This window comes from Berghia stephanieae, chromosome 3 (genome assembly GCF_034508935.2).
Source record: "Berghia stephanieae isolate SIO BIC M18660-M18661 chromosome 3, UCSD_Bste_1.3, whole genome shotgun sequence".
NCBI classification, from domain to species: Eukaryota; Metazoa; Mollusca; class Gastropoda; order Nudibranchia; family Aeolidiidae; genus Berghia; species Berghia stephanieae.
In genome coordinates, this window is record NC_088362.1 from 92,641,468 (window position 1) to 92,668,760 (window position 27,293).

General features: G+C 34.7%; 1 protein-coding gene across 1 annotated transcript in view; it reads right to left on the minus strand.

Moving 5' to 3' along the window:
- Nucleotides 1-22,491: 22,491 nt before the first annotated feature.
- The window catches only part of LOC144968845 (uncharacterized), a 119,458-nt gene continuing 114,656 nt past the window's right edge, over nucleotides 22,492-27,293 (minus strand). Inside the window, exons 5-7 of the mRNA XM_078907594.1 lie at nucleotides 27,169-27,293; nucleotides 25,406-25,522; nucleotides 22,492-22,795 (exon numbers count right to left, since the gene is read on the minus strand). The exon at nucleotides 27,169-27,293 is cut by the window's right edge and continues 16 nt beyond it. Coding sequence (XP_078763720.1) covers nucleotides 22,610-22,795; nucleotides 25,406-25,522; nucleotides 27,169-27,293 — 428 coding nt within the window. The 3' untranslated portion in view covers nucleotides 22,492-22,609. The remainder of the gene's footprint in view (nucleotides 22,796-25,405; nucleotides 25,523-27,168) is intronic.

Consider the following 27,293-nt stretch of genomic DNA (forward strand, 5'->3'; position numbering starts at 1 on the left):
AATGGGGTTGATCTATATTCCCTTTCCATGTGCTCGGGGTCATTGGTTACATTGCAAATAGTGCTCAAAGTGACCCACATAGTTAAAAGTGTTCACAGTTTTCGAACTATCCAATATCACAATGGCCTTCAACAGTCGTGACCACACCTCCCTCGTAATGACGCACAGTAACTTAGCAACTGGTTCTAAACTATCGGAACAATGGCGGATGCCCTTATGAAATACTTCTCCAACGAGCATAAAAGTGTGTCCAGAGGAGAAAACATAAATCTGATCTTGTTCTAACTTTTATACATTCTGATCACATGACACGTGAAAACGGTCTTGCCAGCATGGAAAATAAAAAGTACCGATTTTCTTTGTTTAGAACCAAGCTGCTCGTTGCTGGGTGACATCAGACTATTGAATCCTATTGGTCATTTTGTTCAGCTTGACACACGTGTATGTTTACAACTTTCATTAACAAATCAGCGTGTTTATATTTATTAAGAAATGTCCAATCCGTAGACAGCAGCATATCATGTGATCGATGACTCCGTTGGACGAAAAGCTGAATATAGATCGCTCCCATTACCAATGACTGATATGAAATCTCTAGCTTTAAATCATTTGAAATACTGATTATATACTCAACATTGTCAAATTAACAATGGATGTTGTTTATATAACTTTGAAAAACCGTGTCTATGGATGAAATTTTGACAGAACATTTAAAGGCTTTTTTAAAAACCGTCACGATAAGAATACGGCACGAAATCGGTCCACTCCCGAAACGCTGCGAAAAGAAGTCTACTTGTATCTATCGATAGCCATTAAAGAGGACCTAACTTGGAAATTGGAATTTCACAATTAATCCTGAGAAGATTGTTATCGAAATACGACAGAGAGAGAGAGAGAGAGAGAGAGAGAGAGAGAGAGAGAGAGAGAGAGAGAGAGAGAGAGAGAGCACCAGTGTGGAACGACGTGGTAGGATCCTAGACACCTTTGATATGGATATCATCCAGAGATGCATGGAGCTGGGTGAACTTAAACATACAGCCGACAAAGGAATGGACGTCTGATAATTCGGGTAGAAAAAGACTCCTGGACAGAGGCACATTGTTATTCTTGCAGGTGATGAAGATACTGGATATTTAGAAGGATGCCATGCCATTTTTTCCTTCTTTGCATCTGCAGATAGAGACTATTATTCTGGGGTAAAATGCAGAGGTGATTGAAGACTGGCTAAAGAACCGTTTGCTGCTTTTCATAGAAATACCCAGCTGTATTGTAATGGACAACGCTACCATTCGGTGACCCATGATCATTTCAAGGGCCAATTTCGGCAACTAAAAATGCTGACATGATTTCATGGCTTCAATCACGCAGCCTTACATATTCTGACCATTTATCAAAGGCCTAACTATACTCCTTAGTGAAAAAAAAAACCCCAAACAAAACCAGAATTAGTTTTCAAAAGGAACTGTCTAATCCCTGTTTAGATACGAGGTTGTGCGACTTCCACTATATCACTGTGAGCTCAATCCAATCGAGCGCAATTGGGCCCAAAAGGGAAAGACTGCAAGGAGGAACACAAGATTTACTCTCACCGACACAATAATGCTCAAGGACGAGACAATATGTTAATATAATATAACAAATTCTTCCAAAATGGATAAGCAGACAAGTCATAATTTTGATACTGTAAAACATCTATGAGTCCTGACTCTACCAGTTATCGATTTTACTATAGCTTTAATAAGCGAAATCCTTTCCTATTGTTTTCGAATTCATGAAAAATATTTTAAAATGAAGACAAATTAATTCAGAGGTTCTTACTCATCTTTACAACTGTACATTGAGGGACAGCTGAGAAAAAGAAGAAAAAGACGCGCCATTTATTAAAAATCTGATTATAGTTGTGTAGAAGAAGAATATATTAAAACAAAAGTTTGAATGTTGTGAATATTGTTTCTAATATTATATGCTATGTTTTATGGACACATAGATAGAACACAAAAGTATTTTTGTTTCAAATGGAAAATAAATAGATAGAGATGGATAATTTCTTGAAGGCTATCAAGTTAGAAAGTAAGATATTGAAGATTTGGGGCTCCGTTTTAAAAAAAAACCTACTTTCCTATTCTTTTAAAAGAACTCGGAACCCCACATTTTCAATATTGTACTCTCTAACTTGGTAGCCTTAAAAAATTCAACTTTATCTATTTTCCAATTAAAACAAAAATACGTTTGCTCAGACACACCTCTAAATGCAGCATGCCATAGTTCTAATCTTTTCTGCAATTTTAAACAGAAAACTGATCAAGTGACACACTGGCTACATCTAGATGAAGCAGCATGAGAAAAAAAAAATCACGTTGTGCCTTCACTAGGAAGGCTTTATTCTGGACATCTTATTAAAACCGTGGTATTTTCAACAACCATAAAAGTATGTACGTGGTTCACCCTTCCTCTTTCATTCCTTCATTTCTCATTTGCTGGGAGTTGAGATTGAATAGCATGAGTAAGTAGCAATGGCGGTCAAGTCTCTACCCAAGTCAGTGATATAAAGACGTCAACTAGTAATGCCAAAGGAAAAGGGGGCTTAATGTAGGACCATCAACACGAACTAGAAAAACCATGATGGGGTACGTGAGGGTACTTTGAGGAAACTTTTATAGCCGGAGAACGGTCGCTGGAACCGGAAATTACCTCATCAAGACCTTTCTCTATGTCGGCGGCGGTATTGAAAATCCTTTATGGATCTATATTGTCTCTCCACTTTCCTTTCCTCGAATTCATTTATAAGATCAGGTCCCTTCTCAATCTATTACATCTTTCTAATCATCAGTTTCAACCACCTCCCTCTTCCTCACATTATTTTCATTTTCTAATCACTTACTCTCATAATATTTCCATTTTCTCTCCTCTACCACCTCTCTCTCTCTCTCTCTCTCTCTCTCTCTCTCTCTCTCTTTCTCTCTCTCTCTTTCTCTCTCTCTCTCTCTCTCTCTCTCTCTCTCTTTCTCACTACATACATACACACACACACACACACTCACACCCACATACACAGTTCCTCGCGTCAATATTACCTTAATCAATCTACAATTTGTTTAAACAATTCATTGCACTGCGTTTTACTGAGTATATCATCTATGACCCACGTCTTGAAACGGTATCAAGATAGGATGAATAGGATCACGAAAGTGGATTAAGAAATAGAATAATAAAAATTTAAAACAAGAAACGAACTTCGAACTTTTTCTAGTGCAAGAAATAGTATTTATTCTCCACCATGGCGAAGAGAAATTGATCCCAAGCTTCATGTATGCCCCGATAAATTCAATTTCCGTTATACGTTCATCCCGACACAATTCCGCCTTGAGAGGGCAGTTCACAATTTGTCATTGTTATTATGGGGGGTCGGGGGAGAGGGGGGGGGGGGTGTATTCCTCCCAAGTCTGCCAACCAATGTTTTGTTTATTCATCTTAACTACGCCACTACCACATCATATCATTCATGTGTGGTGTTTCATTCATCCTGTTTTGTTGATAAAGGGGAAACCCGAAACGTTCATTTGATCTGTTTTTTTTAATTAAATTGAAGCTTACATTCAATTTCACATTATTATTTATTTCTTCGAGCTTCGAGCAGCAACATTTACATTATAAATATAATATGTAAACCATTGACAAAAATAAAGAAAAAATTGAAGAAAATAAATAAAAAACAACGCCCCCCCCCAAAAAAAAAACCCAAAAAAAAAAACCCCAAAAAACAAAACAAAACAAAAGCACAAAAACAAAACAAAACAAACAAACAAACAAAACAAACAGTACATATCTAAAAGTGGGCAACATAATTTTTATTTATAATTGCGTGGCGATGTGCTACATTTTAAAGCATTATCCTTGTTGTTCAAATTCTTTTTTGTTAGTTTGTTTAATGATAGTCTTATCGCTAAATGTGACAATATCATCCTGAAAATTGATACTTTTTTCGACAATATTCAAAAATGTGCTCCTTTTAAAATTGGTCTTTATAAAAATAGACTTTATTTTTCTTTGCAAAGACCTTATTAACATAACATAGGAAATAAGTAGTCCCAACAGTTTGCTAGAACTATGTTAGAGAGTGAGAGAGAGAGAGAGAGAGAGAGAGAGAGAGAGAGAGAGAGAGAGAGAGAAAGAGAGAGAGAGAGAAAGAAAGAGAGAGAGAGAGAAGGAGAAAGAGAGTCAGAAAGAGAGAGAGAGAGAAAGAGAGAGAGAGAGAAAGAGAAAGAGAGTCAGAAAGAGAGAGAGAAAGAGAGAGAGAGAGAGATAGAAAAAGAGAAAGAGAGAAAGAGGGAGATAGAGAGAAAAAGAGAAAGAGAGAGAAAGAGAGAGAGAGAGAGAAGAGAAGAGAAAGAGAGAGAGAGAGAGAGAGAGAGGAGAGAGAGAGACGGTATGGTATGCGTGATGAAATTTGGGTTCTTTGTATTTTTTTTACAATGCAGCCACAAATTAGGATGAATTAAAAAAATATTGACCGTTAACATATCAAGATACGCACTGTGCATGAAATCCAATTCGTTATGTTTTCCTTTCAAGTACAATTCTGATAAAGATAATTTTAAAAATTATTATCAAATTAGATAATATCGGTTTCATCGCAATTAATACAAAATTTTATTGAAACCGAAACAAGCATTCAATCATTTGTAAAAAGAGAAGAAGAAAAAACCCCCAGTTTCTTTGTGTATATTACATAATTCCTCTTACCTCATTTCTCAAAATTGCAGTTCTTTGAGATAGATTCTCATGTAACGCTTTTTTACGTTAACGCTTGTGTTATGTGAGCTTGTGTGCATTTATTTATCTTTGAGGTTGTTTGTGTGTGGGTATGGGCAATGATCACTTTTACGCGTCAATGACTCTTGTTATATCGATATTACGAGATAATAACCAGTTATTTCATAACCAGTAATTTCGAAGGGGACCTCTGCAAAATCCGTTTGTTACCGACAAAAAGCTTGAGACTAAAATAGTGCATTTATTTTGAATTTGGAGTCACAAGTTTGAGACATTTGACAAATCGGGCTCCATCTTAATCAACTGATAGTTGAGGTAAGAGTTTTTTTTTCTCTCGGAAAAATAGTAAAGTAAATCAGAATACGAAAGAGAAGCATATAGAATGACACCTAACAGGAGACTTGTATTGCATGAAATGGAAATTTGAATTACATTGACATGCTATGGGAATGAATAAAGCAATGTGAAACGCACTGGGCACAGTTTGCACGTGGCAATGGCTTTATGTATGTGCAAATCGAAGTTATCCTAATAAAGTTGTTGCCTTCCATTCGAGTTCATAATACATATCACACCAAAAATAAATCACAATCATACATAAGCTAAACCTTTTAACACCAGAGACGACGAGACACACAAAATCACTCTTATTTCAACATCGACGGAAGTTAGTGACTTTTTCAAAAAGTCACCAAGACTGTTGATTAAATGTCAAGATTGATTGACAAGGTAGGGCGAGAAGAAGAAAATAGAATTGACCTTAAGAACGAACAGTGAATGCGTACCTGATTTTTAACGTGAAAAAAAAACCCAACATATTAAATAAAATAATATCAGAATGATGAATATCACTTCTAAAGAGCCCCGATAAGTTTGTCTTGAAGGTCATGGAAATGTCGAAGAAAAAGACACTGTAATCAATATGTTTGTTGTACAAAGCAAATTCAGAAATCGTGACATGAAACTATTTAATAAAAAAACCACCCCCAAAAACCCATAAAAAATAACAACTAAACAACTTGAGATTTAATATAGCGCAATATCCACTAGAGTATTCAAAGAATCTTGCACAAATTCCCAAACTAACAGCAACACCTCATTTATAGGACGAGACATCACGCCTGTAAGGTATTCATTTCACACATGAGTATGGCGAGAGAATGGGAGTAAATAGCCTTTTCCAAGCACTCAAGCGGGACTCGAACCAGGTTCTATAGGTGACTGTTTTGTCATAAAACCACATAGCCATACAAGTTCGATTGATTAAATGGATAATAAAGACGCCATCAACTATTCTACCGTCGTTTGTATCAATTTAGTTTCTAATTCGTCGTCAATTTTGTTGTTTTCATTTGAACAAAAAGTCCGTAATCGAATGGATGACGTTTTGTCTACTCGCTTGACATCCATATGATATTATGTCAACAAACTTTGGAATAACTTACTTCTCTCTAGTTGGACTTGAGACTGAGCCAGCGAGCCTCCAACAAACCCAGTTCCGGTTTAGCTACCTCAGTTGCAGCCATGATAATCCTTCCTCCTCAACTTCACTTTCAGCCTTTGGTTTCTATGTATCTTTTGGTCTTCCAACTTAAAAACAAACTCCAGGGGTTCCAAAATATAATCCCTCTGATCATATTTGATGGATTCTTTGCCAGAGCATGTCTAGTACATTTTATATTATATGCTTGATATGTTTTCATATCAAGAGCCATCATCTTTAGTCATCATTCAAAGAGGACTGTCCCCATCTGCATTCGATAGTTTCTCGCAGATTTTTATTTGAGCTTCGTTTCCTATCCATTGATCATCCAACAAAATTTTCCACTCTCCCCCTCCTCCTCCTCCTCCTCCTCCTCCTCCTCCTCCTCCTCCTCCTCCTCCTCCTCCTCCTCCTCTCCTCTTCCTTCTTCTTATTTTTCTTCTACTTCTTCTTCTTCTTCTTCTTCTTCTTCTTCTTTCTTCTTCTTCTTCTTTTCCTTCTTCTTCTTCTTTCTTCTTTTCTTCTTCTTCTTTCTTCTTCTTCTTCTTCTTCTTCTCTTCTTCTTCTTCTTCTTCTTCTTCTTCTTCTTCTTCTCTCTTCTTTCTTCTTCTTCTTCTTCTTCTTCTTCTTCTTCTTCTTCTTCTTCTTTCTTCTTCTTCTTCTCTCTTCTTCTTCTTTCTTCTTTCTTCTTCTACTCTTCTTCATCTACCTCTTCTTCTTCCTTGTGAGGATTAGGCGTTGACGAGAATAACGACGAAAGTAAAAAAAAAAAAAACCCGAGAAAATGTAGTTAATAAAATATGAGCGTGTTTGAAATAGTCTTACATTTTAAGCTGACGGAAATGAACAGGATATCCGTATCGTGACATCGTCAATAATGGCCTCGTTTTCAGTTAGGCAAAGGACAAGTCTTGAAATACAAGGGTAGATGATGGGGAGTGAAGAGTATGCTGAAGGAGAAGAAAAAAAACAAATGATTTTGTGGGTGGCGAAAGAAGAGGAGAATGAGAAGGAGGGGGACGAGAAGGGGAACGGAGAAAAGGAGGAAGCAAAAGTTATTGATATTGCAATATAGAAGTTAGATCTTTAGATGATGATGATGATGATGATGATGATGATGATGATGATGATGATGATGATGATGAGATACACTATCACCTATAGTCTAATCTAAGAAAAGGCGCTGAACTGACGCTTTATTTACGTAACTCCCAGATATATATGTAAATTCAGATGAAAGTATTGCATAAATTGAAGGTTTCTCTGAAAAATGAGATTTAAAAAAATTGTTTCGTTACATTCTAGCCCAAATTAGACCCAAAGATAAGATTGTACTTTTTAACCAAACCCGTTCCTCTCATTATCCATTCATTACAAATTCGTATAGTCTCTCTTGACTTTCCGGGTTTGGCTCTAGATTACTTCACTTCATCAGGTCAGAAAGGTGATCTGAATACTTTCTTTTGAAAAAAAAAATAAACGAGTAAACCAAAGCAGACATCAATAGAAACGCTTATCCAACATTTTAGATAAATCTTTCTACACTCTATAAAAGCGTTCTGTCATGCACGATCTTTTTTCTATTTTATAAGACTAAACATTATTCCCAAATTGGCATAATGTTTCCTCAGTTTTTAATTAAATAATGTTTATGATCCTAAATGTGAACTTATTATAGTTTGAATTCATTTGCATTTATTGTTTCGATTAAGAAACAGCACTAGGCTCAAAAGCCGACATATATTATTTATCTATCTATCTATCCATCCATCCATCCATCTATCTATCTATCTATCTATCTATCTATCTATCTATCTATCTATCTATCTATCTATCTATCTATCTATCTATCTATCTATCTCTTATAGCTATCTATATATCTATATGTATGTCTTTCTTTCTATTTATCCATCTAATTATCTATACTTCCTATACGGACAGAAAGCATTGATATATCATTCAATTCCTGTTTCTCTATCCTCTACACCTCTACTCGCATTTTTTATATATCCATCCACCCATCTATCTATCTATCTATCTATCTATCTATCTATCTATCTATCTATCTATCTATCTATCTATCTACCTATCTATATATATATATATATATATTGATTTATCTATCTATCTATCTATTTATTTATTCGCCCGCCTGTTTCTATATCTCCTACTTCTCGAAAAGTTAATGGCTGGACCCAGGGTCAAAATGACTTAACCCCGCCCGTCTGACAAGATGATTGCATGAAATCATTAATCACTTTAGATCGATATTGACTTGGTAAGTGGATTATCTCGTCCCTTCCCTCATTCCGCCAACCTATCTTCTCTTCATCAGTCTATTCTCACCGAATCTTTCAGGACCCCAAAAACACACCATATTATTCCGTCTATTTCTATTCATTCGTTTTTAACATTTTTTAAGGATAACCTCTATATTCATTCTTTTCCTTTGTCTCTCTTTTCTTTCTTCTTTTACTCCCCACAATCACCTCTTCCCTCCTCTTCATTCTTTTTTTTATTATTAATCTTTCTTCTTCTTCTTCTTCTTCTTCTTCTTCTTCTTCTTCTTCTTCTTCTTCTTCTTCTTCTTCTTCTTCTTCTTCTTCTTCTTCTTCTGTCTTTCTCATTTTCTTTGCCAATCTTCACCTCCCGCCCTCCTTCCCTCTCACTCTTCATCTCAATCACCATGTTTGTCTATTTCCCCCACGCCACTCAGCTATTTTAGACGTCCCAAAAATCCCCTACTTTGACAGCCTCTAAAATCATAGACATTGAGTGTCTCCAAGTGAATTAAACTGATTCCCAAAAGCATTCTCAAGACGTGTAAAGTGTTTCTGGAGAGAGGAGCGGAAGTCGTGTTGAGATTAAATTTGGTACTTTTAGTTTTTGCTTCTAGTTCTCTCCGTCCTCCAAGACGAGTCATACGTCATTACTCACTCAAGTAATCTTGAAACCAACTTCAATTTCAACTCCATCTCAATATTTCAATCTTTTCCTGTGCCTCACGTATTCTTTCTCTATTTTTATTTATCAATCGGTGATTTTTTTTCTTCTTTCAATGATATCTTTTTCATTTAAATATTCTTTTTCAACCCCGACCCAACCCCTTTTCATTCTTCTCCATGTTTTATTTTATTTGTCGTTGTCATCCTCCGCCTCCTTCTCCCCCTCCACTACCTTTCCATTTTCTTCTTCTTCTTCTTCTTCTTCTTCTTCTTCTTCTTCTTCTTCTTCTTCTTCTTCTTCTTCTTCTTCTTCTTCTTCTTCTTCTTCTTCTTCTTCTTCTTCTTCTTCTTCTCTTTTTTCATTTCCTCCTCGGACTCTTCCTCCCCCAACTCATTTTACCCCTCCTCACACCTGCAATTCACATTAATTTCGATTTCTTTCCCATTCCTGAATTTTCTTTCTTTCTTTCTTTCTTTTCTTTCTTCTTCTTCTACGATGTATAACAAAAATTCCTTCACCTCGACCGGTTTTGAGATGCTGTGCTGTGAAATTGTATCTTCGTGGAATCATTTTACTGACATTGTTCTTTAGCCAAGTTTCCGTGATAATAAAAAGGTCGAAATCATTTTCAAAATGACGGTACTGTTATCACAGGACTCGACATTAGAGCTAGCTGCTGTTGACACAATATACCATACTATTTTAATTGACAGACTAAAGACACCATATGAATTCGGGGTTCTGGTCTCGACGGGGTTTCTTCCTACCTCTCCGACATGAATCAATCAGTATTTTTAAATCGACATGACTTCTTTTCTCTTTGTCCCCTCTCTTTTTGTGTACCGCAGAGATCGGTCCGATCTGATTGTTTAACTCCCATCACTAATGAGCCTGTGAGAAACTTAGGAGTTATATTTGACACCAAATTAAACATGTCAGCCCTTGTCAGTAATGTAAATAGATCCTGCAATCTTTATCTTAGATCTCTTGGTGCTATTAGAAGGATTCTTGATATTAATACTGCAAAACTTCTTTTTGTCTCTAAGATTTTTAGTCACCTTGATTATTGCAATAGCTTGCTCTACTGTTGTGATAATGATGTCATTAAGCGACTCCAAAAGATACAGAACAAAGCAGCCCGTTTGGTAACGTTATCTAAAAAGCGCGAGGACCTACACTGGGTACCTGGAAAGTAAAAAAAACAACATACCCACGTTTTCAATTGCTTAAACAATTCTTCTCCTGTTTACCTTCAAGAACTTTTCCACCTTTATGAACCCAGTCGAAATTTTAAATCTGCTAATTTAAATCTCCCAAAGGAACCCCCAAAATCGTTTGTTTTTCATGAGAAATATTCCACAATAATTTTTTTCTGAAATTGTGCGTAGACATCTACATGAAGTTCAATAAATTGGTTTGATTATGATGAAAATTGCATCAGTTATGGTCCGACGATTACAGGCTTGTATACTTTTCTTGTTTCTTTTTCTCTCACCCGATATATATATAATATATATATATAATATATATATATATATATATATATATATATATATATATATATATATATATATATAAATCTGATATATATATATTTTTTCTTTTTTTAATTATTTATTTTTATAAATTGTGTATTCCTTTAGCATTGATGGTAAGTGGAAGAGAATGACCACAAATTCATACGGAACTGTCAATATACACATCTATCCCGAATACATGCCAAAATGAAACGAAGACTCAGGAATCCTCTGCAAACATAAACTATCTACACCACTTTAAACAATTTCTATCAACTTGGTGTGCCTCATCCAGAGCAAATAAACCATTGCATCATTACATACGCTCTACGTATTTATTTGTTGTTCCCCAATACGTCAAAAGGGTAACGTTTAGGATATTACGATTTAAAGTGGAATGGATGGTGATAGACTCGATGCCAATGTTAATAATTAATGGACCTAATTGTTTATTTAAAGACCCGCGATGATTCCGTTCTTGTTCATCTCAGTTGTACCATATATATATTTTTTGATCACGTGGAAAGAAAAAAAACTCTTGTAATGTCTGCTCAAGGTCTTAAACCGTTCCAATTAACCGAAATGCGCTCCGATTAACCAGTATAAATTGAATAGAAAATATTCTTTGATAGACAGATCGTTCCAATTAAGCCGCGTTCTATTTGCCGGCTTCGACTGTAGATAAAATCTTATAGCAGCATCGATATCTTACCATACTTTACCTGTGTAGACAAAATACAAAACTATTGCCACAGGTTCTTCATCAACTATTTATTGTCACATTTCTTTTATTGAAAGGACAGTTAATTCATTGAATATACTACACCCAAGACAAACGACTCTAGGATAAATCACTTCAAAATGCAATGACAGGAAGTTCCGTAACTTAGAAGTTGTATAAGACGAATAAGATGTTTCTATATTCTGATTGCAATTATCCTCAAAATGATAAGGAATTTTTGAAACGTGTCTTTTCCACCACTGGGAATTCAAAAGTCTTTTTACCTAAGCAAGCCTTACCATAATATGCTGTAATATGTTATATTAACTTATTTGAGATCATATTGACCGCAAGCTAAAACTCTCACTCGATTAAAATGACTTCCAACATGAACAAATGGCTCTTATCGAAGTTTTATCTTGCCTCGACAAAGAAACAATTCACATAAATCTTGGCCTCTTGTAATAAAAGTAATACTTATAACACTAGCTTGATGCCAGTTAACATGACAAATGATATTGTTTTTCATTTACACTTTTCGAATGAATTCATGAAATATTCTTGGCTTGATTGATTGATTGAAGATCACACGATCTCCTAGATGACCTATTGATTGGACCAGCTAATAATAGATGAAATCCAATAGCAGCCACTCGAATTCAAATTAAGATATCTTACCACACTTGACATCATGGTCGGACACGCCATTAATCACGTGACTCTGTACCGTCTCGTCTAATGCAAATGTGATTACTCTTCCAGCCAATCCTTTCGGAATTAGAATAGATCAAAAACTTGAAATTCTTTCGTTTCAGACAGTTCAGACAGTTTATTTTGAATTGATTGCCTTATAATCCCATCTCCACTCATGAGTTTTGTTGCTCGTGTGCTGGTCATTTTTACTTGCCTATCAGTCTAAAAGCAAATCAAACTTAGCACAAGCAAACAAATAGGCAATCGAGGAAGATTAAAAATATATCAGAAATGCAAATGTTTAATTTGTTGTTCTTTTTAGGTGTTCTCTAGACGAATTTTATCAAAAGTGTTATTTGTGTCAAATAAGGAAACCAATGAATTTGTATACGACAGATGTTAGATAAACTGTAACCTCAAGTCAATCATCTTTCTTGCTCATCCCTCTCATCTGAAATGAAAAGTTAACTTATTTCTAAACTTATCTAGATATATTTCGATATCGTTAATGTAAATTATATATTTTTTTTTAAACTGATGAAAGGCTGTTCCCCGAGTTATCATTGGCCTTTCAAGTATTTCATTTTTTTCCTGTTCATTAAACTGATTTGGTTTTTCTTGAAAGATTGAAAGATGTTACTTCATTTAATACCAGTTCTAACATTTCTCACAGCTTAAGTTTTGTTTAAAGCGATTTATGATTAATTTTGTCAAATTATATCGAGAAATCTTGAAGTAATGATCAACTTGGTCATTTGGCATTTAAAAATTGGTTTGTCTTCAGTGGTTATTATAACCTGCAGTCCACAGCATTTTTTTCATTTTTCAAAAAAATTACTGTCTGGTTTTGAAAATTTGTAGCATTAAGCATTAAGTAACCCGTCGTGTTATTTCGTTCCAGATACTGCAAGCCGACATGTAGATTTATGTAGGTCTGACATACGAACGCAATTATGGGCCTAGTTTAATATTGCTGTAATGAGGTTTCATTACAGCAATGAGCCCATAATGAATTGGGTTATCAGATCTGCAAAAAAGTGCACGTCGCTGCAAGCTATCATTCGTGTCAAAGAAAACTGCGCTATTAAAGTTCTCTACTGCAAAATGCCCACCAATATTCTATTTATCAAAGAAGATACATTTGGAATACGGATGCCATTATCTATGATCAGTTAGCTTATGCACTGTATTCATCCAATTTGTCTATAGTGCCAGTTAGTTGGTGTCAGAGAAATGCATTAAAAGCCGTGATTGTTGCGTCATACCTTTTGTATACTCTCATATCTACTTTCTACATTTTCCAAGGTTCCACTGCATTTAATGCGCTTTAAGATTCTTTTACTATTCCCCAATGCCCAACCAAATATCCATTTCATTCAGTACAAGTTTTGTTCCAGTTCTCGCCAAGGGGGATAAAAAAAGGAAAGTCCCAGGTTTGAGAGTCTTTGACAAGACGAGGACAATTTTAATCGATCGATATTTGGAGGACGAGTTTTCTGGCCAAAATTTTTAAAAAATATGTTGTTTTTTTCAATGTACGGCAGACGGCTAACCCAAAAGGCGGATTGCTGCTGTTATTGTCACTCATTCGGTCGTTGGCCATATTCAACCACTTGACTTTGTTACAAAATGAGACACCACACGCCTGATCCACTGACTCCGTGTCCATTCTGTCGATAGGTAAAAGTATCATAAGAAAATGGTTGGAAGCACCTACCTGTATTCTGCAAATTATTAATGTCCTATCAAAGGGTTGCAAGCAATCGTTGCTATCCATTTAACGATCCGGGAACTGCAACCAACTCTCTCTCTCTCTCTCTCTCTCTCTCTCTCTCTCTCTCTCTCTCTCTCGATCGACCGTATTGCTCTACAAATCATTTTTATCCTCTTTTTGTCTTTAATCTCTTTGCAAAGAAATACCATAATATTTTTGTTTCTGCAAAAAGATGAAAACTGTCAGTAAAATGAAATTGCCCCCAGCATTTCATTTTCATTTTTGATGTTATGTGCAAGCCTATTTACAAAGTAAAATGTTCGTTTTTGAGAAAATTAAATTGATTGCGAAATTACATTACAAGGGATTTATTTCTTTGATAGAAATATATCAAAAAGAAAATGTTAAAATAACATCAAAGATGATAATAATATAATCAGATTAGAAAAAATAAAGTAAAAGGAGAACACCCATTTTGAATTTTAAATGACGCTTTGATCCTAAAGCAGCCATTTTGACAGTATAATGGTTTCACGTCCAGACTGATTCCTTTCAAGAAGTTTGTTGCAAAGACATCAAATGATTAGACATGATGAAAATCCAGTAACAATTTGTGTAAAACTGAATGCAATGAAACACTAAAAGGCTTGGAATGAAATGCTCGGAACATTTAAGACTTTTTCTGCGCAACGTATAATTTAAATGTCCATTGTTGTCAATCTTCTTCTTCTTCTTCTTCTTCTTCTTCTTCTTCTTCTTCTTCTTCTTCTTCTTCTTCTTCTTCTTCTTCTTCTTACATCAGGAGTACTGCATTTATTGAGCCCAATGATTAATAAAGTTTGTCTCGAATTTGATTATGTATCCTATTTAGCCTTATCTCCCCCCCCCCCCCCCCCCCAATAATTCCCTTTCTCGATATTGCATCCTAAGCCAACAATAGAAAGGTTGCTGGTTATAATGTAGGATCAATATAAATTTGATAACGATAGATTACAATAATCGTCCTATTTGAAAGAGTAACGAGTAATTATTTACCACGTCTTCCGCTCCATTCCAACCAGTGTGATACGTATAAGGGACACACACACCCCGCCCCTGCAAAAAAAAAACAAACAATCTAGCAGATATTAATTAAGGCAAAATATGAAAGAAAAAAAAAAGGGGGGGGGGTCTCAATAGATCAGTTGGTAGAACACACAAAGGGATGAGATCAATATCGGGGTGAAGTTTAGATTTTTTTCTGACCCCCCCTGTCTACCCAGCAGGGATTTGATAGCTGGATCTACTAGATCTGGCGCAAAGTACTTTGCCTAGAAAGCAATTGCTATTGTCCTTTTCATGAAAGAAAAGGCAAACCTTAATTTCAACACATTCTGTAGGTAAAAACGAAGGGAAAAGAATAAACAAAAACAAACAAACAAACAATCAAGCAAAGCAAATTTTAAAAAAAAAACACACAAAAAATCCCAAACCAAACCAAACCAAAAAAAACAAAACAAAATCAACAAAAAATAAAAACAAAGAAACAAAGAAATAAAGAAACAAAAACAAAGAAAAACAACAAAAGACAACCAAACCCAAAACGAAAATAATGACAATATTAAAAAAAAAAAGTGAAACAAATTTTCCTTGAAATGTTGAAAACTTGACAACACCGAATAAATGGATAGAAAACACAAGAAGATAAGAGAAGTTTGGGATTGATGACAATTTATTGAGTAAAAAATATCATCATCGTTCCAAGTAATCAAATGCAATGTTTTCTGACGATGGTTTTGGTGATCAAATATATTGTGATGAACCTAGGTACTGATATAGAGTCTAGGTCGTCCAACATAAAAAACACGGTTATTTTCTTTAACATTACTCTCGTTAGTACCATTTTACTTAATCATTTAACTTTATTTAGTTTTTAGCATAAAATGACAGCATACAATGAATACGATTTTATTGTTAATGTCAAATTTAAGTGAATTAAAAAACCAGTTAAATAAAAACAAACTCATCCCAGACATACAAATTCTGATTGCATACGTTCTAAAAAGTAGTTCTTAGAATCAACAATTATCTTCATATTTTTCATTTCCACATTTGATAGAGCGCGCGCGCACACACACACACACACAAACACACACACACCAACACAAACACACACACACACAAACACACACACACACCAACATAAACACACAATCACTGAAACACATCCAAATCAATATCAGCAACAAAAACAGCAACAACTATAAAAAAAACAAAAAACAAAAACAAACAACTTGCGCTTTTATATAGCGCAATATCCACTAACGGTGCTCAAAGCGCTTTACAAAGGGTTCCTGACCAACAGCAACATGTAGAACGAGACATTACGCCTGTTAGGCGATATTACAAATTTTTTTTCCGAGACAGATAACGCTTTTAACGGTGAGAGAATGTTCAAGTTTCCATTACCCCACATCCATGTATTTTAGTGCGGATATGTGATCCTGTGGTATGACACTCGATTTCGGATCGGAATGTCTTGGGTTCGAGCCCCGAAAAAAAAATGTAATATCGCCTAACAAGCGTCAGTTTCGTCCTAAATGTTAAATTATGCTGTTGGTCTGGGACCCCTTGTAAAGCGCTTTGAGACTTTGAGTGGATATTGTGCTATATAGAAACTCATTTTATAGAGCTTATTACAAGGACTATGCGCTGAGCGAGGCTCGAACCCAGGACCTTCCGATCAGAAAGCGAGTGTCTTACCACAAGACCACATAGCTACACTGAAATGCTTGGTTATGGGTAATGGAGACTATAACATTTTTTATGAATATAAATGAAGACAGTTAAATAAAATGAATAAAAGAAACACAATTTAAAAAACCATGGCATCAGACCGTTTTATAATAATATGTTCATTGTTGCTGTTGGCTTGGGATACATTATAAAGCGCCCAGGGTACATTTAGTGGAAATTGCGCAAAATGAAATGTTACGTTTTTTCTGTTCACTGACATGATCACGATTATGATATGTCAGGTCCAAAAAAATACAACAACAACAACAACAAAAAATAACGCTCCGCTATTTATTTCTTTCTATCTCAAATTTTTATTACAATTAGAACTATTCTTTATAATAGAATTGCAAAATATCAAAATAATTAAATTAACAGTTTTTGAAAAATATAAAATATTGTAACACCACCTAAAAATTGCGATATCGAAAAGATGACGCAATTTATTGTGGCGTAATTTTTAAAAAGAAGACACCTGTTGCTATGCCTGGGAAACTCTATGCTGATAATTACATAAAACTATTGGAAGAAAATCCAGGAAGGAATTTCACTTTTCAACAAGATGGTGTTACATCCAGTACGAGCAAAAGAACATAAGCTTTTTCTTCGAAGTAAGAATATTTATTTCATAGAGTAAGACAACTTGCTGCCTCAACCACTCGGCCTGACTCCATGGATTACACAATTTGGAATTCTTTGACCGAGAAGATGGACAAAGAATTATATTCACAGAAGAAAGCTTGAGAGAAAGAATTATTTTTTGCTGGGAGGAGATAATCATTGAGGAAATTTGGAAGTGCATTTCAAGTTGGAAAAAGAGACTACATTGCGCCATTAAAGAGGCTATGCTATTGATCACTTAAAGTGCTTTGTAATCTTTGGAGCAAAATAGGCATGAGAGTGTGCCATGTAGAAGATTTTTTAAACGATGAGGAGAATTATGATGGAAATAATGTTTATGGTGACATAATAAGTGATTGCTAAAACGGAAATCTTCAGATCGTAGCCATTTTACTCTCTGCAATGTTGCGTCATTTTTCTTTGATATTGTTTTTCTGAGCACGGTTTTGAAAAAGATCACTGTATCTTTTTTGTTTCGCAATTCATATTCATAAAACTTTGACAGTCTACATATACGGATTTGTTTTATTTGCATGTTGAATTTGAAAGAATCCAATGAAAAGTATTAGAGATACAAGCCGACAAAATAGCGGCGCGTTTTTTGTGTGTGTATGTGTGTCCACCTGAATAATATATCTTATTATATATTTGGCAAATTGAATTTTATGTAACACCAGGGCTCCGAAACCACAGGACCAATCGTCACTAAATTTTTGTATGGTGCTTACAGGTGACATGACGATGGTTTGGGGTATCATGAGATTGATTAGACATTGTGATGACGTTGTCCAAAATCAAATTTGTTTCGTCAAATCCCATCGAAACCAGACGCTATCATTATTAGCACGTGGGTTGTGTGTCAACCTTCCGGTTAGCGAGTATGACAATGAGTGAGGTGGATTACATACATTGAATCGATGCCAGTTATGGTTCCCCTCATTATTTTTAATACAATCAATTTCTTAAGATTCATACGAAGCATTTTCCGCTCTTAACATTGGGAAATAATTCTACGATAAATAAGCGAAATATATAAGATATTAAATGCAGAAAATATCTTTCCGTGCCCAAATAAAAAACTCCGTGTAGTTCTCTTACAAATCCGAAAAATATGTTATCTAATACGACAATAGAAATTGGGTTCAAATTTTATTCAACACATGAATCATAAATTATGAGTTGACCGACTTATCATCACGTTCATTGTACATTGTATAATATCTATGTAGGAGGGGAAAAAGACAAACGAGGTGAGAATACTAAATAATTTGCGCTCCAAAGAATATATACATATATATATATATATATATTATATATATATATATATATGTATATATATATATATAATATATATATATATATATATATATATATATATATATATATATATAAGCGCTTAGAGTCTGGTGTCTCGGAGTTATAGCGCTTTATAAGTTTTCATCATTATTATTATTATATATGCGCGCGCGCATTGAAATCTAATTCTGGAACCGAAGCATTTTAAATGTGAAGGGATCAAAAGTTATCAATCAAAATCTATTTTATCTTTTGGTGTTGGATGACCTATAACTTGTAGAATGTTTGTTTTGTTGTATACCGCGAGGACATCAAGAAATTTGTAACAATAAATGCAAATCTCGTCTATAAATAGCATGGAATTGATGACAGTAAATCACAATGGTGTACTCGCTAAAGAGAGTATGATCACAAAGTTATCACAAATGATATATTTTAACATAATGAGAACCGTATAACTGTAAATTGTGAACAGTGTATAAAACAACTTTTAAAACATTAGTACGAGTATCAGGCAGAAAAACTTCATAATAAATTGGACAAGATAAATTAGACTATCTTATCATTTACTGAGACAGCGCGTTCTAGAATCGAATTGTACTAGACAACCTTTCCCTCGAATAAGATGTGATCAAACTTGTCAAAAAGTCTCCAAGAAGTGGACTCCATATTCTCCATTCTCGTTGCGCTCTCTCTCTCTCTCTCTCTCTCGCTCTCTCTCTCTTTATTTCTCTCTCTCTCTTTCTCTCTCTCTCTCTTTCTCTCTCTCTCTTTCCCTCTCTCTCTCTCTTTCTCTCTCTCTTTCTATTTCTCTCTCTCTCTCGCTCTCTTTCTCTCTCTCTCTCTCTCTCTTTCTCTCTCTCCCTCTCTCTCTCTCTCTCAATAACTCACTCAATCCCTCACTATCTAGCTCTCTATCTCTTTATCTATTTATCTATCTATCTATCTATTTATCTATCTATCTATCTATCTATCTATCTATCTATCTATCTATCTATCTATCTATCTATCTATCTATCATAATTTTAATACTTTTTAACAAGTCAGCATCACTTTAGTCGATGGATAGTTGAAGTAAACTTTTCCAGGACAATTAAAAATAATTGTGAGCGTACGGTAATAGTAGCTGTTTATTTTTCTAGGGGTGATAACGGGAACGTTGAGATAAGCCCAAAATCATTTCGAAGACGGTGGCTGCGGTGCTTTACTCTGCTCTCGTTTTCGCCAATAAATCTTTAAAAAACAAACAAACAAACAAACCAACAAACAAACAAAAATCCAATAAAGCAACGTGACTTTCAGCAATAATTCAAGTTCTGTATTCTAAATTAGTTAGATGAAGAATTGGAAGTAATCCAAAGCGACATAATACCATATACGAGCCCGAACTGTGCATGCTTGTAAGGATAGGGGCAAAAGAATTTTTAAAAAGGCGCTTGGATGGGAGCAAGAGGTTTAGATGAATACATAATTTGGCAACAAAAGCTTTACATACCATGCATGCTATGGAACAAAAGCAAACAAGTCACATACTAACTTATCTACCTATCAGACGTTTCGTAGAAAAATTATATCGTTTTTATATTTGTTGTTTAAAGGAAATAGGGAAAGCTTTTCTATTCAATCTTTTTCAATATCTACTCATATTCTTTCATTTTCAAAATTTGAAGCAGCTGTAGTTTTTCCTTTAAAAGCATATTTCATTGACAATTTTTTACTCGGATCTTATTGAAGGCCATGCCACTCTTTCACGCACTTTAAGAATATAAGACAATCATAACATGGAATAAAATCTCTTCAATTCAATTTACAAGACAAATGGTGTGGACGTTTTGGATTTACCCTTTGTTAAAAAACACGATGAATGAGACACTAAAGACTAATCTTTTATAATTGCAGACGAATTCTCATCTCAGCCACCCACGGCTAAAAACGCAAAAACTAGAAATCACAAATTTGAGGTCTAAGAGAATGACACTCAGCTTGTCACAGATTTGAGTTCCAATGTGGGCAAGTCAAAATCGAATCCTTGGAGAAGGCTCTTTATTTTTAAAAAATCACAAAATAGGTGTAAAATGAGTAATTATTATTAACGCCTTACACGCGTCATGCTTTGTCCTATACTCTGTATGATGTTGTTGGTGTGGGACCCCTGAACGGTCCACATTGAGTCGATATTACGCTACATAAAAGATTGGCTTGTTTTTACTTCAAGCTTTCTTTTCAATAATTCGTCTTTTAAATTTTACAGTCATCCATAATTTATATTTTTAAAAATCAACCAAAGGGAGAGTTTAATCTGCCTCAGAGCGATGGACTTTGAATGTAGTTTTCAAGGTTTTACCTTTTCTTGTTTGTATTTGGAAGAATGTTTTCAGGCTAAAATACAATAAATATGAGAGCGATCATTATAAATCACAAAACAAAAAGAAGCGATCTACACTTTAAACTCTTTAAAAGGCATTAAAACATTCATATCTTTAAAACAAAGTGATTATAACATATTTAAAAAAGAATAACACGGATTTTTTGGACTCAAAACCCTTCTTCAGGCACAAAAAACAACAAAAAACACGAATACATCACTAAAAACCAGATCAGCGTCGATTTGGGTTTTTAAGTAGCGTATTCATGTTTTAATTGTTTTTTGTTGATGCCCGAAGAAGGGTTGTGAGTCCAAAAAATCCGTATTTGGTATTTTGTTGGGTGTTTTAAAGCTGTTTTACTTGCTTCCAGCATCTTTGTATCACTTTGACTTTTAAATTTTTATACAAAAATTGTTTAGGGCAATCTACCCTTAATTTGGGAATTTAAATCTAACACAGACGACAAAAATGGATTGTAAAATAACAGAGGTTGTGTACAAACAGTATCATGATTTGATGAATGACTGAGATTGGTGTTCAATGACATTCTTTAAAATAAAATATTAAAAAAGGATAATATTATTTAACTACGCTGCACGTAACGACATAAGTTATAAGGATACAATAATATCAACATATATAATTATATGTTCTTCATGAGAGCGACCCGCGCCCTTAAAACAAGGTTTTGTAATATCGCTTGGTCAAAAACAATGTGAGAAAGTAAAACGCAGGGGTGGAGAAGCATTATAATTCTCATCGTCAGCTGTGTAACAGAACTTGAAAAGGTTTTAGCTACACACATGTATTTACATTTTGGACTTTAAAAAAATTAAATATAGAAAGTAAACAACTTCTTGACCAGAAATTGAATTCAGAGTTTATATTTTTAATTCAAGGACATTATACGAACATCATGTGTTTTGTGTTTAACGTTTGAATTGAAATACATATTGGAACGAGAAATGCAAGAGATGAGAAAACTACTCCAAAACAAATGGTTTGAAATATCTGTTTGGATATTTACATATGGTTAATTTAACCAGTTAACTGCCGTACTCTTTTAAGACACGTATTAAAAAGTTTGGTCAGAAAACTCGTCTTTCAAATATCGATATATTTAAAAGATCTTCGTGTTGGCCAAAGCTCTCAAACCTAGGACTTCGTTAAGTCCCAGGTTTAAGGGGTTTTTTTGCCAAGAAAAGGGCCATGTAAATCGATCGATATTTAAGGGGACGAGTTTTCTGGCCAAATTTTAGATATGTGTCTTTGCAAAGCACGGCAGTTAACTGGTTAAATAAACATACGCCTAAGATATAGTGATTTGGAAAATAGGATTCGATAGTCGTAACGTCACTTCCTTCCTAATGACGCATGGTAACTTAGCAACACTGGCGGATGCAGTATGAAATATTTCTCCGACGAGCACAAAAGCGTATCCAGAGGGAAAAAAAACCCATAAATTTAATCATGTTTTGACTTTTACACATTCTGGTCACAAGACATATGAAAAGTTCTAGCCAGCTTGAAGAATATAAAATAATGATTTTCTTTGTTTAGAACCAAGATGGCGGCCGTTGCCGGGCGGCGTGACGTCAGACTACTGAATCCAATTATGATGATATTGAAATGACCAGCACCATGCAAGAACATATTAATATTATGATAACTTATTTTTAAACTAACACAGATGTGTCTATTTGGTCACAAAATGAGACACCTATTCCTCCTGAGGGCGTCCTGTACCCTTAGAGATGTAGGTTTATGTCCATAATCGATATAGTCAACAGTCTTCATAAGTTCTTTGAATAGGAGCATGATATGCCAGTTGTACTTAGCAGAACATTCGATGTAGCCACATTTCCATTGCTTTTTCACCAGATTGGCTACCTGAAGATAAAAATTGTACAACATAAATTTGGATTTGTTATTCAATTACAGCAAAATGAGTAGTAGTAAACCTTTACATCCGGATTCTATTTTACTCTAAGCTAAAACAAAATCTTACCACGAGAGCAGTAACGACGATGTGACTCTGACTTCATCAACTCGGGTAATTTGATATCCAGGTCGTTGAATCCCGGGTAGATGTTAAGGCTTCTTAGTGCAAACGGTTGTATTATATGTGGTATTGTAGTATGATACTCGTTTTCAGATCGGAAGGTCCTGGTTCGAGACTCGCTCGGCACATAGTTGAGTCATTGGAAAAGGCTATTTACTCACATTCTCTCACCGTACTCAGGTGTAAAATGAGTACCTGACCGTTAACAGCGTTACCGCAGTTGAAAATAAATGTAATATTGCTTAACAGGCGTCATGTCTCATTCTACATGTTACGTGTTGCTGTTGGCCAGGGACCCTTTGTAAAGTATTTCGGGCACGTTTAGTGGATATTGATTGCCCTTTATAAAAAAAAAACTCAATCTCAAACTTAATATGTGGGATCGTGGATAGCTCATACGGTAGAGTCACGCTCTCCCCGGCCAGGCGGAGTTGTCGTACCAGTTAGGTCGCGGGTTCAACCCCCCATCGCTGCAGCGAAAATTTTTATTCTCTATTGTCTTCTGGCACTTTCCTACTCACTTCATCTCTTGTTAATATGTGACCTACCACCTCAATACAATATCAGGCTGGAGTGATTTTGATGCTAAAATTTCTTTTTAGTCAACAAAATGAGACTTAGATCAGGTTTATTTGTTTATTGAGGTAGAAATATACATATATGCAGGTTTGGTAACCCAGCTTGTTATAGGCTCATTGTTGTAATGGATGTATTCTCAAACCAACTCAAAATATTGTCGATTACAAAAATGTTAAAATAAGCTCATATTTGAGTTTGGTCATTAGACCTGCTATTATGTAAACATAGATTTAGGTGGATAAATTTAGTTCTCAACTTGATAAAAACTAAAATTTCACATTTTGTTCTTTTTAATATTAAAATACATAGCATCTGGATCAGCCCGACATCGTACCGTTTTGAGGCGCCTATCACATATAGCGTGTATTAGGTGAGAATAAAATCAAACCCCGTCTTTTAACGGTTAAACCTTGTATTCAATATGATTTTTTATGAAACTAATACTCCGGCGAGATCTTGAAGATTTAAGATAGCTGATCTGTGATTTTGAATACATGCTGCATATAATATAATTAATACGGCCAATGGCTGAGAGGCTGTGAAGCTGAAAAGTACAATTGATTAATTGTTCATTTTTTTCTACTTACAACTCAATAAATCAGTAGATTTTTGACCAATCAAAAAATGGAATTTGTGACACACCTTCACACGTGCTCGGACAAACATAGTTGTTTGTTTATAAACAACGTGAGTGAAATCGACCTCTCTCTGATCATTGTTATTGTTTTTTATACTAAATGTGTGACGAGTTATGACACGATTTTCTCGATCAGAACGTCTAAGCTTAAACATAGTTTTCTGTGCTGGTTCTATTGATCAAGCGGTAAAACAGTGGGTAATTTATCTTGACACACATCGATAGTAAAACCTGTGTAGTTCGCTCTGTTTACCAATCACTGTCATTGTTTACATTATGACGACTGTCCGAGAGGCGTGGTTATCTAGGTGTCTATAGATAGTATGCGCTTGGCTAAGAAGCTCATAACATTGCCATCCGGAAGTATAACGTACCAACACATAAAACTGTGTATCCATGAACGTTTATAGCCAGGTTAATACAGTTCAGTGAGCATTACTCATAAACGCGGATGGCAAAAAAAAAACAATAACAAAGACCCGAGTGACGTCATCTTCGAACTATCTATTGATGCTTCATGTCCAGTTATTTTTCTTTTAACATGGTTAAAATAAATAAATTTGAGTCATGACTATTCTCGTAGCGATCGTATTGAAAATTTCAACCATCGACGCATCACAGATCTCTAATTCCTATACGCTACTAAAAGCATTTCTGTAATAACTTCTCTCCCCCTCTTTCTCCCTCTTTCTTATCCTGGTCTATCACAGACACACGATAAAGTCACACCAAAAGAGGGAAGGCACGATCATGGTAGATATATATATATATATATATATATATATATATATATATATATATATATATATAGAGAGAGAGAGAGAGAGAGAGAGAGAGAGAGAGAGAGAGAGAGAGAGAGAGATAGTGAGTGGGAGGAATTGAGTTTTTATCTAGCACTATAACTATTAAATGTGCTCAAAGCGCTCTATAAAGGGTCCAAGACCAACAAAAACAATCATCATGTGGACAAGACATAAGGCATGCAAGGCGGTATTACAATTTATATTCGACAGAGATAACGCAGTTACAGGCCAGGTACTTATTTTACACCTGAGTGCGGTGAGAGACAATGTAAGTAAAGAGTAGATAAGAGTGCAGAAATAGAAAAGAGAGAGAGAGAGAGAGAGAGAGAGAGAGAGAGAGAGAGAGAGAGAGAGAGAGAGAGAGAGAGAGAGAGAGAGAGAGAGAGAGAGAGAGATTCTTGGTATAGCAATTAACTGACCTCTCTCCTGGGGACACCCCTCTCTTCAGCAAGGTCGTGCTTGTTTCCAACAACAAATATTGGAACATCATGAAGATTTCTGGATTCAAGTATCTGAAGACGTAGACTCTTGATGTACTGTAATATGAAAGACACAATTAATACATCAATACCAAAGTGATTACTTCTACTACTACTACTACTACTACTACTACTACTACTACTACTACTACTACTACTACTGCTGCTGCTGCTGCTGCTCTAATAATAATAATAATAATAATAATAATAATAATAATAATAATAATAATAATAATAATAATAATAATATCACTACTAATACTAGTCCTACTACTACTACTACTACTACTACTACTACTACTACTACTACTACTACTACTACTACTACTACTACTACTGCTACTACTACTACTACTATTACTGCTGCTGCTGCTACTCATACTACTACTACTACTACTACTACTACTACTACTACTACTACTACTACTACTACTACTACTACTACTATATTTTATTATTATTATTATTATTATTATTATTATTATTATTATTATTATTATTATTATTATTATTATTATTATTATTATTATTATTATTATGATTATCATCATCATGATCATCATCATAATGATCATTATTATTGTTATCATTATTATTATTATTATTATTATATTATTATTATATTATTATTATTATTATTATTATCATCATTATTATTATTATTGTTGTTATTATTATGATTCTTCTTCTTCTTCTTCTTCTTCTTCTTCTTCTTCTTCTTCTTCTTCTTCTTCTTCTTCTTCTTCTTCTTTCTTCTTATTATTATTATTATTATTATTATTATTATTATTATTACTGGCGCTATGTGGTCTAGTGGTATGACACTCGATCTTGGATCGGAAGGTCCTGAGTTCGAGCCTCGCTCGGCGTATAGTTGAGTCCTTGGAAAAGGCTCTTTACTCACATTCTCACAACGTACTCAGGTGTACATTGAGTACTTGACCGTTGACAGCGTTGTCTATGTTGGAATAAATTGTAATATCGCCTAACAGGCGTCATGTCTCGTTCTACATGTTACGTGTTGCTGTTGGTCAGGGGCCCCTTGTAAAGCGCTTTGAACACGTTTGTAGTGGATATTGCTCTATATAGAAGCTCAATGTTTAACTACTACTACTACTACTACTACTACTACTACTACTACTACTACTACTACTACTACTACTACTACTACTACTACTACTACTACTACTACTACTACTACTACTACTACTACTACTACTACCTACTACTACCACTACTACTACTACACTACTACTACTACTACTACTACTACTACTACTACTACTACTACTACTACTACTACTACTACTACTACTACTATCTACTACTACTACTACTACTACTAACTACTACACTACTACTACTACTACTACTATATTATTATTATTATTATTATTATTATTATTATTATTATTATTATTATAATCATTATTAATATTATCATTATTATTATCATCATCATCATCATCATCATCATCATCATCATCATCATCATCATCATCATCATTATCATCATCCCTGTCATTTTCACTTTGTCTAAGACATTGTTAATGTGAGTCCGCTATGAATGCAGAATGCAAACAATTCAGTAACTGATAACTAGTCCTTTGACAAGCTAATTGTCATTATTATCTATCAAAAATATGAATGAAGTGTGTTCTGGAAAGTGTTTGGTCATTGTACGGTAGTATACACCAACCAACCTCAAAGCTTTCTTCTGACGTGATGTCGTAGACCAGAACATAAGCAGTGGCGTTACGGAGACCATACCCCCTGAAGTCCGTCCATTCATACAGAGAGTTGACGGGGAAGTACGGAATGTACGGAC